At 40.6% G+C, this 17,297-nt stretch overlaps 1 protein-coding gene across 4 annotated transcripts in view; it reads right to left on the bottom strand.

Moving 5' to 3' along the window:
- Positions 1-17,297, bottom strand: part of TRMT9B (tRNA methyltransferase 9B (putative)) — a 64,803-nt gene that overhangs the window by 13,332 nt on the left and 34,174 nt on the right. For 2 of the 4 annotated variants that reach the window (XM_082444667.1, XM_082444666.1), the window contains exons 2-4: positions 9,521-9,717; positions 7,309-7,434; positions 2,962-3,116 (exon numbers count right to left, since the gene is read on the bottom strand). In XM_082444667.1, coding sequence (XP_082300793.1) covers positions 2,962-3,115 — 154 coding nt within the window. In that variant the 5' untranslated portion in view covers position 3,116; positions 7,309-7,434; positions 9,521-9,717. Of the gene's footprint in view, positions 1-2,961; positions 4,346-7,308; positions 7,435-9,520; positions 15,383-17,297 lie in introns of those variants that run through there. The other 2 variants (XM_082444665.1, XM_082444668.1) reach the window with 2 other exon arrangements.

The raw sequence follows: 17,297 nt of genomic DNA, 5'->3' as shown, positions 1-17,297 counted from the left end.
ACTAAAATAGCGAAGCGGCTAGATAATTCCTGTATGGGCAACTGGAACCTGATTACCTCTGCGTGTTTATTACCTATGCAAAGTTTTATTAGTCATTAATTATAAATTGCTAATCTAATAACCAGTCAAATTAAACTGTTGATGATTTTAGCTAAGTGGAAAACCTAGAAAGAAAAAATATTTCCTTTTGGAGATAGTCGTATTGTTCTACTTCCTTTTTTTTCCTACTAATCCCTTTGGGCTTCTTTCTTTCCTTTTCATTGATTTCTTCTTAATTTCAATTTTATTTTAAAACTTGTCTTTCACTGTATAATCAAAATATTCTTATTTACTTATTGAGTGGTAAAAAGTATAAATAGTATAAAAATCAAAAGATACAGATGGGTGAATAACATTTACTAGATATAATTATTGATTTGCACAGCGGTACTTAAAGAATATTATTTGTGCCATAATTTGTAGTAGCAAAATACAGCAAACAACATACATATCTGTTGGTATAGTGTTATTAGCATAGAAAGCTATGCAGCTTTTAATAGTTAGCAGCTCTATGAGAACAAACGTGGAGTGATCTCAATATATTAAAAGAAACAAGAGCTAGGTGTATAGCCGTTTGTATAACATACTAATTTGTGTAATTGAAAAAGGGAAATCCACCCATGCGCACACTTATATGCACAAATATGCTTATATTTATGTGAAATACCTCAAGAAGATTATACAAGAAGCTAAGAGCATGGTGCCTCTGATGTGGGTTACTTGGTGCTGGAAGACTGGGATGAGAGAATATCTTTCACTGTACATTTTTTTGTACCTTGTTGTTAAGCCATTTAAATGGATTACCTATCAAAAAAATTTTAAGCAATTTGTATTCCCCCCATTTTTGAACTGTTTGTTCATATGGTTTCATCATTTTGCAGGGGGGTTGTTGGTCTTTTTCATACTGACTTTGAAGAAGGCTCCATAGAGTAAGAAAATTGTCTATTTTTCTATCAGATATATTGCAGATATTTTTACCTAGTTTGTTTTTGGTTTTTTACTTCATTTATGTATTTGTCTAGAAATTTGCCTTGTAGAACCTTTTAAATTTTATGTTGTCAAAAATACCAATGCAATTAATCCTCATTACTCACAGACTCTGTATCTGCCTCTTCACCTATTGCTAAAATTTATTTGCAGTGCCCAAGTCTGTACTGGCAGCGCATGTGTGTAAAGCTTTAAACAGAAACACACATGAAACAAGGTTAGTTATTGATCAGTTGACAAAAATATTGTGACCACAGGCTCCTAGGAGCCTAATCCAGTATTTCCCCTAGGGCAATAACTCAGTATTCACTAATTCAGGGTTCACAGAAACTTTATAGAACCTAACTACTGTGGATAATGACAACCAACTGTATTTTATTTTATGACTTCTCCCTTTTTATGTGTCATACATTGAGAGGCCTTTTGCTTTTGAGAATATTTTTTAAAATTATATAGTCATCATCTAGTCCTTTAATGAATTCATTTTCTTATACTTAAATCTTTGCTCCATTTGGAATTTTTGGTGTAAGGTATGAGAAAGTAGCATATATATTCTGTTGTCCCCAAACCTTTTCCTCCCAGTTGATTTAAGATTCTGGTACTTTGCTTATATTATGAGTGGTAAGAGTTCCAAACTCACTGCATTTTATGAAACCAGATTTTTTTTTAAGTTGACATGATACAGATGTTTTTAAAGACTCTCCACTTCTACGTGACATGTACCCCTTCCCCAAATTCTACACTGCTCGCACCATCTTTAACAAGCCAAAAGCCCTGGGCACATCTGTTTCTCTTACCAAAATTTAGAGCGAATGTCAAATTAGACGGAACTTGTAACTGTAGACTTACGATTCTTACGGTGCCGTATGCATGTAATTGCTAGAAAGCAGTTTTAAGTGGGCATGCTTCAAATAGGAATCCTACCATATCTTAAAACTTAATCTTAGATCTCCTGGGCTGTGATTTACCACTTCTAGATTCCAAAAGATACTGAGCCAAAGTCCTCCAAGCAAATCATTATTTGCTTGATTATGAAGATATGATCTAATTAAAGATATGCTCTAATAATAAGACCCCTAAGGAATAGTTAAGGGAAAGGATCCATGAGATTCATTAAGAGGTTATAGGACCTCTTCTATAACCTCACAATTCTGGCTCTTCTGTAGAAGGCGTGAGAGCTACTCAGCGTGAGCCACCAAAACACTGTATTCACGAATGTGAATGTCTCTAAGTTTATTATTTTTTTAAATCATTCAGTGTTTTTTAAAGTATTTTTTAAATAAATAAATTAATTAATTTTTTGGCTGTGTTGGGTCTTCGCTGCTGCGTGAGGGCTTTCTCTAGTTGCGGCGAGGTGGGGCTACTCTTCATTGCGGTGCGTGGGCTTCTCATTGCGGTGGCTTCTCTTGTTGCAGAGCACGGGCTCTAGGCGCACGGGCTTCAGTACTTGTGGCACGTGGGCTCAGTAGTTGTGGCTTGCGGGCTCTAGCATGCAGGCTCAGTAGCTGTGGCGCACGGGCTTAGTTGCTCTGCGGCATGTGGGATCTTCCCAGACCAGGGCCCGAACCCGTGTCCCCTGCACTGGCAGGCGGATTCTTAACCACTGCGCCACCAGGGAAGTCAACTCTGAATTTAAAATGGTCAATTTCACAAGCGGCCATTTCAATCCTGATTTATTCAAGCAACGTCAGGTTGACGTGGGAGGATGTGCACGAAGGCTCTGAAAAAATTGCCACTGTCTATATGTAGATTTGAGGGGCTTTCCTACTTTCTGACTTGACTGTATGAATCTCTGCTATAAAGTGAATATTCCAGGTGCTGACATGCCAAGGACACAATTTCAGACTTCTGGTTAGAACAGAAATGAAAAATGAATCTGAAAAGGAAAGGCATGATGGAATATATTTCAGATTACGTGGCACCGCCCCGGGTTACCTATGTCAGCGATGAGGCTGCCAGGCTTCTGGTCCTGGAGGAACTGGCGGACACGAGGCCAGGCTTTGCTCTGCAAGTCGCTGAAGTAAGGAGCGGTGCTCTCATACACATCGTGCACGTGCTGCTTCTCCAGCTGGGCAGCTGCATGATCCATCCTGGGGAAAACAGGGCCACGCCAAGGAATGCAGTTCAGAGTAGGCACCAGAGATGGCTGATGGCGATGCGGATTTCCTAAAATTGGGAACTTACAGCTGCCAAGATTGTGCTGCTTTTATACTTTTTTTTTTGGCCATGCCTCGCAGCATGTGGGATCTTAGTTCCCTGACCAGGGATCAGACCCACAGCCCCTGCACTGGAAGCACGGAGCCTTAACCACTGGACCACCAGGGAAGTCCCTGTTTTTATACTTTCTTATAAGCTGCAAAGAACACAGCCTTCACTGGAACCTCACCAGAGTTGTCAAAAGACTAGCAAATGCATCCTTCTTACCTGCACATCTTCGGAAAACAGTCATTTGGGAATGAGCTAATTATAGTATGTTTCTCTGGAAGATCAATTCTTAATTTTGGAAGCATACACAAAGGTCTTAGCAAAGGTTCACTTTGGATAAAATCGTTCTATCGGATGCTAAATAGATTTTAAAATTTCATAGCACGTCACTCAGCACTCCAATCCAATCACAAAGCCCGACTGATTCTACCTTTTTAATTTTTTTGGATTCCAACCATTTCTCTATATCCTACTGATTCTGTCTTAGAAAAGGTCCTCATTTCTTGCCTGAATTGCTTCAACAGGCTGTGAACAGTTTTTGTTTGTTTGTTTGCCCTTCAATCCCTTTCCTTCAATTATGCCACAATTGTTTTTCTACAACGTAAGTCTTAACTGTGTTGCTTCCTATCTTAGACTTCTTCAAAGGCATTTTATAGCTTGTTTGATCAAGTTCAGGTATCTCAGGGGGCATACAAGGCTCTTTTTGATCCGGCCTCCATTTTCCTCTTGAAGCCATTTCTCACCGTCCTTCCCCAGCATCAGATGCACCTGTAATACTCAGTGATTGTGGCTTCTCAGGCATGACACAGCCCGTGTCATCCAGGGGCTGGACGGGTGCTGTGCATTACCAGGTGAACTCCTGTTCATCCTTGGCATAGGCATCGCCTCCTCCAGGAAGACTTCCCTGACTTCCATGCAGGATAAGGGCAATCAGAAAGGAGTGGGCAAAGTACAAGAGCAGCTCTTAGAGGCCTCTGCTTATTTGGGGTTTGATCTTTTAATTATTGTCTTGTGGCATGTGAGTGAGGAGTATCCCAGGGAAGGGCTCAGAATGTGGCTTTTTACCAGTCAATATGAAAGTATTATTGATCTCTGGAGAACCCATTTGACCCTACTCGTGCATACCAGCTAGCTCAGTCCTGCCCCTTGTACTCCTGTTGCATCCCATGCATCCTCTACAGATTACCAAGGGCTGTAACAGTCTGTTAGATATTTTTCTCTAGCACTGGCTGGAAGATCCTAGGTAACGAGGACTTATCTTACTTAACGCTGAATCCTCAGTAGTTAGCACACAGCAGACCTTCAAAAAATGAACAAATAAGCAAACAAACAACCAGAATGGACTCTGAGTACAGAGGGTAACATTGGCTTTGGTAGAAGAGAGTAACCTAGGGAGTGTGGGAAGAGAGGGGACCCTACACCCACAAGCTTGTAGATGGGAATATGGTAAGAGAAGGGATTGTCCTTGCACAGCCTCTGTGTTCCCTCCATACGCCCACCCCCTCCCTACTCCCACTCTAGGAAGTAGGAAGCACTTGGGTAAGATGGCATCTGATTAGTTACTCCACTGTGAAGTGCCTACCCCTCCCCGGCTTTCTGTTTAAGAAATATGAGAGATACTTTGAGACCATGTAAATATCCTATTTCTCATCATCTCACTCACCACTTATAGCATCCAATCCATTGATGCCTCTTTCTAATTGAAGTATAGTTGATTTAAAATAGTGTATTAGCTTCAGGTGTACAACATAGTGATTCAATATTTTTATAGATTATACTCCATTTAAAGTTATTACAAAATAATGACTGTATTTCCCTGTGCTGTACAATGTAAACTTGTTGCTTATCTATTTTATCCGTAGTAGTTTATATCTCTTAATTCCATAACCCTCTTTGCCCCTCCCCTTCCCCCACTGGTAACCGCTAGTTTGCTCTCTATATCTGTGAGTCTGTTTCTCTTTTGTTACATACATTCATTTGTTTTATTTTTTAGATTCCACATGTAAATGAAATCATATGGTGTTTGTCTTTCTCTGTCTGACTTATGTCACTAAGCATAATATTCTCTAGGTCCATCCACGTTGCTGCAAATGGCAGAATTTCATTCTTTTTTTATGGCTGAGTAATACTATCACCAAATGATAATATTCTAATTCCATCATTCCCTCAACTGTGAGGAAGAGCTTTTCAGGATTTACTCTTAAAACAAACTAGCAGTAGGTTATCCCTAATTACTACGGACCTGGCCACAGTCCCTGCAAAAAATCTGGCAAACTCCTGACAGAGTACAAATCTCATTTGTGATGTCTGACAAAACTTCCACCCAAACTGAAACAGCTTATATTGCACCCTCAACTAGAATTTACAAAGTAAACATATGTCTGGCTATAACTGCCTACACATGAGAAAAACCCAAACACTGAGTGCTTTTCTCTTTAATCAAAATCTCAGTAGACTTAAGTCTGTTTAAAACTTTCCCCCCTCAAGGAATCAATCAGGCAATACAGTCTTGAGAACCGTAAAACAAATAAATTTTAATACTTTATTGCACTTGCCAATGTTAATTGGCAATCAGCATAAACTTGATTCCCCTCCATCTGGCTCCAACTACAAGCTCAGAATTTGTAGTATCTGAACAGCACCCCGTGGAGACCTTTCTCTAAGTCTTCCCCCCAAGTTGCCCTCCTTCTACTATAAACAAGTAACCTCAAAGAGCTATTATAAAGTGTGTGAACAATATAAATCCATTTTGTTTATTTTACATTTAAGATTATATTCTGCAGAATATATAGCTGACCATGAAATTGATTTGTAGAGTTGGGGCCATCCAATATGACATTTTCAACAGTCTGTGGATTTAAATTTCCTGCAGTATACACATATGCAAATTCCTTGTGAATCCAGTAATATGACTAAGCTAGTAAGACTAGTACTAAAGTAGTAACATAGGGTTCAAGCTGAAGCTAGGAAGGTAGGGTTTGGTTTAGCCAGGCTTCTTAATCTGTGTCCTGACAAATTCCAGGCCTTGGAGCTGATGCCTTGTTGGTGAGTCATGAAAGAAGAGAAGGTAATTTGAAAGGAACAGAGAAGTCATAGAATGTAATGCACCAAAAACTTGAAGAACTATTTTGGACTTTAAGTGCAATGGAAAGTGGTTCCTTGGACAGCGGAAGAGAGGAGAGAAAGTGATAGGAAGTTAACAGGAGAGGTCAGTGGCTTGGTGTGTTTCCCCTGGAGAGAGGAGCAAAGAGACAAACATCAGCATTCTCGCTTCCAGCAGCAGGGTGGTCAGCAACAGGTCACAGATGTGTGGTTTTCCTGTTCTGGGCATGTAACTAGGAAAACACTTCTCTACCCAGCTTGATTCAGGCAAAGCCGTGGGACTTGCTTTGACCGTTACCTGTGATCAGAAAAGACGCGAATCACTTCTGGGCAGAAGCTTTACGAGCCAGTGAGTGTCTCTGCGATCCTGGCAGCCTCAGCCCAGGTGCCTGAGTGACTGCTCTTTATGGAGGGACAGTGTGCATGTTTTAAGCCAAAAGTAAGGGAACAAACAGCTCATCATAAAGGATGTTGATTATCCATCTAGATAATGAAAAAGTAAAAACTATCCATCATATTCTGTTAGAAGATAACTTGTGACTATGTGAGTTTGTCCCGTTTTTTCTTTATAAAGACTAATACTTTTTACTGTAGATAGAACAAAATTGGGAGAAAACAGAATACGGTTCTATATCCCACTTTTTTAAACTTACTTTAATATTGTGAGCCAAGGAAGGAAAGGAGAGAGGCAGGGAGAAAGGACACTAATATCTGTGGACCTGAAAGCCTGGAGGCATCAAGGTATTGCTGGAAGTGGTTTCTGTCAACGTGTGTGTGTGTGTGTGTATTTAACAGTAAGACATTAGTTTGAAAAAGAAGAGAATCTGTCAGAGGTAGTAGTGAAAAATAATTTTGGAGATCTAAGATTCGAGGGAATACTTAATCTCTCCCCAAGCCTGAGCCCAAGCATTTATGACCATTATTTACAATCCCAGACATTTCAGAGATTAAATACTTTAAAAAATTTCTGTTTACCCACTCTTCCTTTGAGGAACTGCACCTCTCTTTGGACTTCGAGTGATGCTGGAGCCTGCCAGTCACGTAGGACAGGGGTGGACACATGACCTAATCTAGGACAATCATTCTCTCTCCCCTGGGAAACTGACAAGAGGTAGTTGAAGTCAAATCACTAAAGGAAATATCCTCCAGGTTCTCCTAAGTCTTACCTTTCCTGAGGTTTGGTTTGCAGCTCTTCTATTCTATCAGCTACTTAGTATACTCCCAGCAAATCCCTCCTCTTGTTTGTTTTGATGTTTGCAGGCAAAACACTTTATTTCAGACTTGAATGCATCTTCACAATCACCACATGGACGTCAGGGGGTGTCACAGTGGAAGAGATGTGCTGCGGCCACCAGAGTCCCAAGAGGACTTGCCACACATAGATGAAAGGACTCCTGTTGGAGCCCTCTGGCAACAGAACATAGTGGGACGCAATGTCCTATTGGAACCAATGCTAGACTAAGAGAAGATCAGAGCTGTTGTCATAGTGCTGCCATCTTTGCCACCTCTCCGTCTTTCTTTTCTGTACTGCCACGACCTAGTATCTGAGCTGTTCTTACAGCTTTCTAGTTGGTCTCTCTGTCCCCCTTGCCTTCCTCCCACTCCTCACACCTGTCACCTCTAATATATCCATAATGCTGGGAGGTTGCAATACTCCTTTTCAATCAATATTCACTTGCTTGGAGACACCATACACTCCTATAGTAAAAGGCAACTGCAAAGACCACATTGCGTATGTGCTATTCTTAGCCTGATGGCTGTAACTTGTAATTTCCCTCCATGAACCCAAGAAAAGCAGTTTAGAATCTCTAGTTCATGCTGATGCTGGATAATTTTCCTATAATGTGCATTTGATAATCTCCCCTCTCTGTTGAAAACCCTTCAGGAGACTTCTATGAGATAAAGCTTGCACTCCTCCATCTGGCATTCAAAAGCCTCCATGACCTGGTCCCAGTCTAGCTTTCCAGCCATGTCCTATAACTGCCACAGCTCAAATTCTCAGCTCCACCCAAAGAACTCTACTCACCTTTCCCTGAGTGGGCCCTGTTTATAGCTCGTCACTCAGGTCTTTGCTGAAGCCAGCAGGCTGTTCTTTCTCATCTGAAATGCTTCGCTTCCAAAATCTTACCTTCAAAGTCTAGCTCAGCCTCTTTCTCCTCCATAAAGACTTTAAGGATAGCTATCCCTAAAAATAATAATTTCTCTCAGTATTTCTATATACTGCATATTTATTATCGCTATCACTCTTAGAGCGTTTCTCCTGATACTACCTTGAACTCTCAACTTTGTATATGTTCCCAACTAGATTAGAAGCTCCTGGAGGGCAGAACTGAAATTTGATCTTTCTTTTATATATATCATAGTGCCTTCACTCAATAATTAACTGTAGAACTAATGAATCAGTGAGCTGTTTCCTTAGCTCCCTATGCAAGACAACAGTGCTTTACTCCAGATAAACTGGTCCTCAAATATTCGTTCATAAATCATTAATCCCCTGGTAGGAGTCAAGAGGCACTCAGGAAGCAGGGCTAAGACTGAGCTTTCCCGGTTGTGTTTTGTGTTTCATAATTTCCTTCCCTTGCAGAGGCCTGTTTCAGAGATATACCCTAGACACACAATAGTCACATTTTTATAACTAAAAACAAATATAAATAACTGTAAATTGTTCTCTTGTTATAAATGCCACAGAAGACACAATATTTAAAAAAAGAGAATAGAACTGCTTTAAATCTCAAAGATAGATTCAAACTGTAATTCTAAAGTGAAAATACAAATTGGTCTGGACAGTTCAAAGACTTTACTTACATTATAAAAAGACTTCATTATAAAATACATAGGTTTTTTTAAAACCTTTTAATATATGATACTTCAAATGTAACACCTACATATTATTTTCAAGTACAAATTATACCGCAACCTTTTGAATGATAAAAACTATCATTTCACAATATGCTTAAGTCCTAGAAACACATTTTGTTCTCTAATAAAACACTAAATACATTCTTGTCATTTTAACTCACCCTGGACAACTATTTTCAAATTCTTTTTTCCACCTAGTGCAAAAATAAACTCCAGCTTACCTTATATCACATTGTCATAAATTTTAAATTATAGGAATTGGGACTAATTAGGTTTCCCGAATATGCTCATATTATGTGAATTGCTGTGATAGCTGAAAGCTACTAACCTGAGTCATCTTGTGATTACAGAAAATTACTTCTTGTCTTTGTGATTCATGGCAGTTTCCACCCTCAGAAGTGATAGTTGTTGTTCATAATTTTCTCAATGTGTAATGTAAATGCAAAGTAGTAGGAGTGGAATCAAATAGCGAGGCCCTTCACACAACGAACCACTCTGTATGAGCCTTTGAAGGGAATACAGGGCCTATTAGGAAAAAAACAAATACTAAAGTTCATTTTACATAATAAAAATATTGAACCAGCTACAGCCCAGGTTGACCTCTTGACATATGCATAAATTACCCAGAGAAGAAGGGATTAGAAAGAACTGTTAATATATGAAACATGCCAGAACTATAAGAGTAGTTTCTGAATCAATTCCTCAGCTTTCTGTAAAACATACAGTACTTGCTCCCAAAATTAAATTGGATGATTTCATCTTGTTCCTCGAAAAGTTACAAGCACTGAGAGTCAACTTTGAATCCAGTGGTTTAATTAAATGTAACTATTTAAGAGATATGACTAAATGTTATTAAGTCATTCCAGTACAATTTAACTGTTCAATATTTGCTCATATTATCAGCTATTTCCATGTCACTTTGACAAGTATTCTTAGTTATTCTTCGTTGTTCACATTTATTTTTTTCTTTTTTCATAATAGAGCAGGTCTGTCATGAAGCTCATCAAAAGACTCTGAGTTACTTTTAAAAAAAGGACCTTCTATGACAGAAAGCACTTTGTAATGGAGAGGTCTTGGCGTGTAAAATGAGGTCTGAAGAGATGTCTGGCGTGGTAGGAAAAGCCCATCCTGTAACACCTGGGGACCTGATTCCTTACCTGTAAATGAGGCACATGGACTTTAATCTTGATCATAGTTCTCAACCATTTTCCTCGGTCTTCACATCCTTTGTGTGTGCACCTCAGTGCCACGAACTGTACCCCTTTATTATACATAGTGATTCTCAGGATGGTCCCCGAACTTCCCCGAGCTCCCCATCCACTCCACTCTTGGTCCCTCTTTAAGAAGCACTGATTTGGGTGTGCTTTGGAAAGCTTCTCTCTGGTCTTCAGAATATGCATATACATTTTAACATGTTATCTCTCAGTCATATGCAGGTATACGATCTGTACCACTGAGAGCCACGAAGCTTGGCTTTTTAGGAAGAACATTTAGGAAGAGTCTTGAAAGAGCTACTAGCCAAAAGATCTCATCTTTCCTTTTGCAATTTTAGAGCCTGCCTTAATCATAAAGGAGATGATGTTGTCGTCTGAGCCTCCATGCTAGTGGCAAAGCTAAAGGCTGTCCCCTGGGATTCACCTTCCTGCCCTGACCAGCCACCCTGGCTGTTTAAGCACCTTTCCTTCAGGCATTAGTGCCCAAATGCATTCACCCTCTCGGATATGCCACTGAGGACAGAGTGTTCTGAGCCTTAGTCACAAAGTGTAGCGAATGAAAAGAATTTCAGATAGTGCAGCAGGCATGTGTGAGCTACTCGGGTGAAAGCAGGGGTGGGGAACTTTTCTTCTATATCCCCGAATCATAGCCCCCAAACACCTATAAAGATAACTGACTTTCTATAAGTTTACTAAATTATGATCCAAATTTGCCTCTCTTGAAAACGAATCATGTTATCTTTTCCAAGAAGTTGCTGGGCAAAGACAAAATAGGGTAGTATCTATCTTTTAAAAAACTGAATTCAAATGAGTCCTTTTACTTTATCAGCCATACATCTCTGGATCATTTAGTATTAAAAAACGCATTCTTTCTCCCTTTCTCCTTGAATAAATGGGTAACTGTCCTTGAGGGCAAAGGTGACTCAAACCTTTTGAAATTTTGAGGTTAACCATGTGTGTATATTTTCCTGGGAAGAGGGTCAGCACCTCAAACTATGGCTCAGGGGCAAAGTCAGCTTTTGGGTAAAAAAATCTGTATTAAATTAAAAATACACATTCATTCACTCAGTACATATTATTTAAACCTCTGTTATATAAATATAAGGCACTAGGGATAAAGGTTTTTTTAAGTCCCCCAATTTAGGAATCCAAAATTTAATACGGGAAACATACAAAGAAATAGAAAATTAAAATATGGTAGAACCTTTACTATTGGTATGGATACATCCCGAGAGCTTCTGAGCTTCTGAATCCCCAAGCTACTTATGCCTTGCCTTATTTTGTCTATCGATCTATAGATAGACTGATTGATTGATAGATAGAAAGATTAACAGATAAAATAAACCTATTACAAATTACTACCTCATGGACCTTTGGGCCATCACAAGTATTTAAAACCACAAATGCCAAGAGCCCACATCTGGTATGATGCATGTTATGATCCAGGTGTGTACAGGTGCTATAGGAGCACGTAGGAGAGGCAACTCATCCAGCCTGGGGGGGAGGGGGTGGGCGGGGGTGTGTGTGTGAATGCTCCCTTGAGAGACTGACAACCAAGCTGGAGCTCCGAAGACAGTAGGGGTAAGTCAGGTAAAGTGGGAGTGTATGATTCTAGCCATAGGAAACAGCATATACAAAAAAAAAAAGAATGAGACTAATTATAATCTTTGATGAACTTCAAGTAACTTAACAATAATAGCAAAACACACATACATGTACACACAACATATATTATTTACTACCATCCAGGGCCGGTTATAAGCATTTAACATATATTAACTCATTCAATCTACCCAATAACTATATGAAACAGGAACTATCTTGTCCCCATTTTATAGACAAGAAAACTGAGAACATAAGTGACTTTCCAAGGTCACATAGCAGAGCCAGGATTTGAAACCAGAAGGTTAGATTCCAGAGTTCACACTCTTACCTAGACAGTCGACAGGGAGGGAGGGAGGAAGGGAGGACAGGTGATGCTGTAAGAGTACGTAGGAGTCAGACCACATAGGACCTAGTTTAGCTTTCTAAGGAGTTAGATTTTATCCCGGACACAATGGCGAGCCATAGAATTATGTCAGTGAGAGAAATGACAAAATCTGATCTGGTTTCCAGAAATCTATGGCAAGAGTGTAGACTAGTATTTCCTGGACAGGTTCACAGAGAAAGAACCTAGTTAAATACTTTAGACAAAGAATGATATTAAGGATGCTTAGGAGGGGGAAAATACAAGAGCTATTAAGGAGAGAGCATCACATTAATAGGACTTGGTGACTGATGAAGAGTTAAGGCAAAGAACACACTGAAGAGGAAGCAGTGGTACTGATAAGGCTGATCCTGTAAGATCTACCACCTCCATCCTAAAATAAAGGGAGAGAGAGAGTGAGAATGAAAGGCAAACAAAAGGAAACTTTGGTAATGACCATATATAAACTGTGACAAACGCTTCCTTTGGAATGCATGTGAATACAGCCAGAGAAGGTTACTTAAGATGTATGCATCTTCAGGAAAGAGGCTGTAAGAAGGACTAGGTGTTGTAACGGAATTGCCACAGTGATCAGTAACACATTATATTTTGTAGTATGGCCTGGGCTGTTTGTATATATCCCTTATGTTCTGTAATTGATGGCAATATTTTCCAGATAGGGACAGTGGATCTCATGATCGCTGCATCCTTGTTGAGTATTGCAATTTACACAGCACTCAGTCGGTGTCTATGGTAAAAATATGTGAAGAAAGGCAGAGAAGAATAAAAAAGAGGGCCCTTTAGATGGTGCTACAGTTCAGTGTCAGAGGGAATACATCCGAGGGAGGGTTCAGGTTTGGACGTATTGTTTTTGTGGTATCTGAAGGACAACCAAGTAAGAGGGATATGAAGCTCAGGGCAGCAGGCTGGACTAGAAATCATTTAAAAATCATCATTATCCTAGGACTTGGCAGTGACTTTTTTTTTTTAACTTTTACCATTTATTCCCAAAGAGAGAAGGCATATAGTGTTCAGACACAACCAAATACAGTTTGGTCTGACTCAAATAGCTTAAAAAACAGAATCTCCTGAGCACCAGCCTGGTCCAGGGGATGGACCCAAGAGGCAAAGGCAAGGAACCAGTTAACTATCATTTCTATTTACATGGAAAAATCTCTGCACAATTAAAAAATTAAAGTTGTTGGGCTGGTCCAGTGAAGAGGTAGTAAGGTGTTTATTAAAAACTGTTTTTCACCCGGAGGTAGTTAGCATTTATAATTTAAAACCCAGCCCACCACAGAAAGGGAGTGAATTAAATCAAGAGATTGTGCAGAGCAAGAAAAAAAATGAGGTTAGGAGACCATGGATCACCAATAGTCAGCCCCCATACATGTTAGAGGAGAGGTTAGCTATGTGCTATTAGGGTTCTAGAGTAATTAGACTTAATCCAAGAAATACCGACTAAGAAACTACTAGGCAACTGTTGCTTTTGGTAGCTCTGAGAAGAACAGAGATGGGTGGCGCTCACTCTCAAGAAGCTACAGGTGAATACGAGAGTGACACCGAATAACGGTTGAATGACACCGTAGGGACCAAGCATATGATTTACTGATAGAGCAGCAAAGGTAGCAAGCAGTGTTAGCTTTTATAATTTGGGGTGGGGACTTCCCTGGTGGTCCAGTGGTAAAGAATTCACCTTCTGATGCAGGGGACATGGGTTCCATCCCTGTTCGGGGAACTAAGATCCCACATGCCGTGGGGCAACTAAGCCTGCACGCCACAACTACTGAGCTCGTACGCCACAACTACTGAGCTCGTACGCCACAACTACTGAGCTCGTGCACCTCAAGTAGAGAGAGAAAAACTCACACGCCACAACTAGAGAGAAGCCCACACGCCGCAACAAAAGATCCCGCATTCCTCGATGAAGATCCTGTGTGCTGCAGCTAAGACCAATCGCAGCCATAAAAATAAAATAAATAAATATAATTTGGGGTGATCCTTTAACTCTGAGTATTACTCCCTCTAAATAATGAGGCATGTAAACCAGGGTGCTGTTCTAATTAGTATTGCCTATGCTACACAGAACCACTTAATGATACACCAGAGATTATAGTAGAAATGGTAGGAGCAGGGCAGCTGGCATTTCTAATTGAAATCCTATGAGCAGAACAAACTCAGGGCTTTCAAGTAACAAAATATGTAGCACTGGGAGAATAGGACCCTCTCTGTAATCCCAAGAGGGACCGAAAGGTTACCCTGGAGTAAATATATGTGGAAAGAATGTGGACAAAATGAGGGGGTTTCTTTTAGGGGAAAGATCAAATAGTCCCAAAGAATACTTGTTTTTTTTTTAAAATGTTCGAAGACTGTGTATTTGACTTCATATCAGAATAGAATAGTATCTCCAGAATCTAAATAAAGGAAATGAAGGTGGTAATATCTAGGCGAGGAATGTGTGTCTGTGTGAGGGGCGGGGGGTTGTGCCGGGTGGAGAATACAAAAAAGTAGGAAATGAGGAAGCACAATATGCATTATGAGATCTATTAACCAAGGCTGCCTCTCCGCGGGCACCGGCTAGGCCTTATTCATTGTGACTTTGTCACTGTTCATCTTGATTGTGTAGATTAGAGAATGCCAGAGAAGAACAAGAAAGTCAAATATGAGATTGAAGACAAATGAGAATATAACCCCCAGCTTCCCCCCGGCATTTGCTGCTCATGTCAATTTGATGAAACCAGCTCTCAGTCTGTGTTAAAGTCGAGGCAATAGGCTCCCGGGAACAGGAGCTGGGAAGAAGATGGTTCTGATATCACGAAAGGCAAAGCCAGAAGAGAAGCAGCACAATACCCATCCCCTTTCCTCTGAGGGAAGAAGGTTTCGGCAGGTTGCATGACAAGGAATCTCATGGTCATTTTAGAATCTTCTCGTCAAATGATTGTTCAAGAAGGAGCTTTTACGGGAAGCCCATGTAGTCAACCGTAAGACTATAAATCATGTGATGGTTATTCTAAGAATGGAATTAAGGGGAGAAATGTGAGAATGAACTATGTATTGGTGTATTTTATAAAATATGTTTATAATACAATTGACCCAAAAGAGGCGCTCATGGGATATTACTGAAAAAAATCTGATTGTATATTTGACGTTCAGGAAGAGAGTCCATGTGCGAAGTCCAGTAAAATCTGGACTGTCAAGTATGTTGTCTTATAGAGTCCACCTCCGTCTCATTCCCCTTATGCGTCTCCCTGTCTCCTTCCCCACTGCCTCAGCCTGAGCTTATGCCCTCCCCTAGTAATCCAGGAGTTCCCACTCTTGTGGGTTTCACGGACCCGGAAAATCTCAAAGGGACATTTGGAGAACCAGAGGGACCAGCTGCTTCTTCACTTGAAGGCTAGCACACACCTATATTTTTTTAAAAACCTGTTATTCACTGACACCATGTTTGCATCGATGAATAAACAGTTTATCCCACAGACATTGGGAGGTCATAATTTTGAACTGAAGAAGTCCTTTAAAATTAAATAAAATTCAGCTTTATGAAAAATTTACTCTACCTTTTAAAAATGTATAATTTTACTACAGATTGATGAAAACACTGTCACAAACCAACACTGGAATAAGCAACTGGGTTTAGGGAATTCCCTGGCAGTTCAGTGGTTAGAACTCGGCACTTTCACTGCCGGGGCACGGGTTCAATCCCTGGTTGGGGAACTAAGATCCTGTAAGTCGTGTGGCGCAGCCAAAAAAAAAAAAAAAAAAGAACTGGGTTTAGGAGAGCAGATTAATACAGTGGTTTCCCAACCCACCAATCTCCCTGCCTTCGCAGCTCTGTGCCCTGGAATCCATCCTCTACAGCACTGTCACAGGCATGTCTTGCGCCCCCTCTTCGGACTTAAAGAGAAAGTCCAAATACCTCAACAGGTCATGAAGCCCTCCCCAGCCCACGCCCAGCATTGTCCCTTATGATGTCCCAGCCCCCAGCTCCATGCCCTGTGCCCTACGGTGCTACTCAACATCGCCGGTCCCCAAAAAGCCGTCAGCTTAGCAACTTAGCTGATTCACACTCAGGCACAAGCTCCTTACCTGGTGTCACCTTTGTGACTTGCGATTCTCTGAACGGTTTAGACATTTGAGGTCTTCGTGCTTTTTGCTCATCTCTTCCCTCTGCCTGGAATTACCTTTCTTCTCTAGCCCACCTGCCAGACACAGTTCTCTTTGAAGGTTCAGCTTGGGTCGTATTTCCTGACCCCAGCTAGGATTCACCGCCTTGTGCCCCCTTGTGTCTACTCTGTAGTATACAGAAACACATCAGTACTAGTATTTTGGTGCCCAATGCCTTGTGTCTTTGGACTGCCTCACATCCAGCTGTATTTGTGATTAGGAACAACCTCTAGTGTGCAGTACTGATGAGATGCAGGGCCTTGCCTTTCTCCATGGCCACTGAAGCAGGGAGGTTTTCCTGCTTCCCTCACCTGGTGGGATGGTGTATTAGTTTGGTAGGGCTGCCATAACAAAGTACCACAGACTGGGTGGCTTAAACAACAGAAACCTATTTTCTCACAGTTCTGGAGGCTAGAAGTCCAAGGTCAGAGTGTCAGCAGGGTTGGTTCATTCTGAGGGCTATAAAAGGAGGATCTGTTCCAGGCCTCTCTCCTTGGCTTGTAGGTAGCCGTCTTCTCCCTGTGTCTTTATATCATCTTCCTTCTACATGTCTGTGTCCTAATTTCCTCTTCTTGTAAGGACACTAGCCATATTGGATTAGGGCCCACCCTAATAAACTCATTTTAACTTAATTAGTCTTTAAAGACTGTACCTTCAAATACAGTCACGTTCTGAAGTACTGAGGGTTAGGACTCCAACATATAAATTTGGGGGAACACAATTCAGTCCATTCAGATGGCTTGGTGTGTTGAAAGGTGCCC

Source organism: Balaenoptera physalus, assembly GCF_965194825.1.
Source record: "Balaenoptera physalus genome assembly, chromosome: 21".
NCBI lineage: Eukaryota > Metazoa > Chordata > Mammalia > Artiodactyla > Balaenopteridae > Balaenoptera > Balaenoptera physalus.
This window is presented reverse-complemented; position numbering and strand designations above follow the sequence as displayed.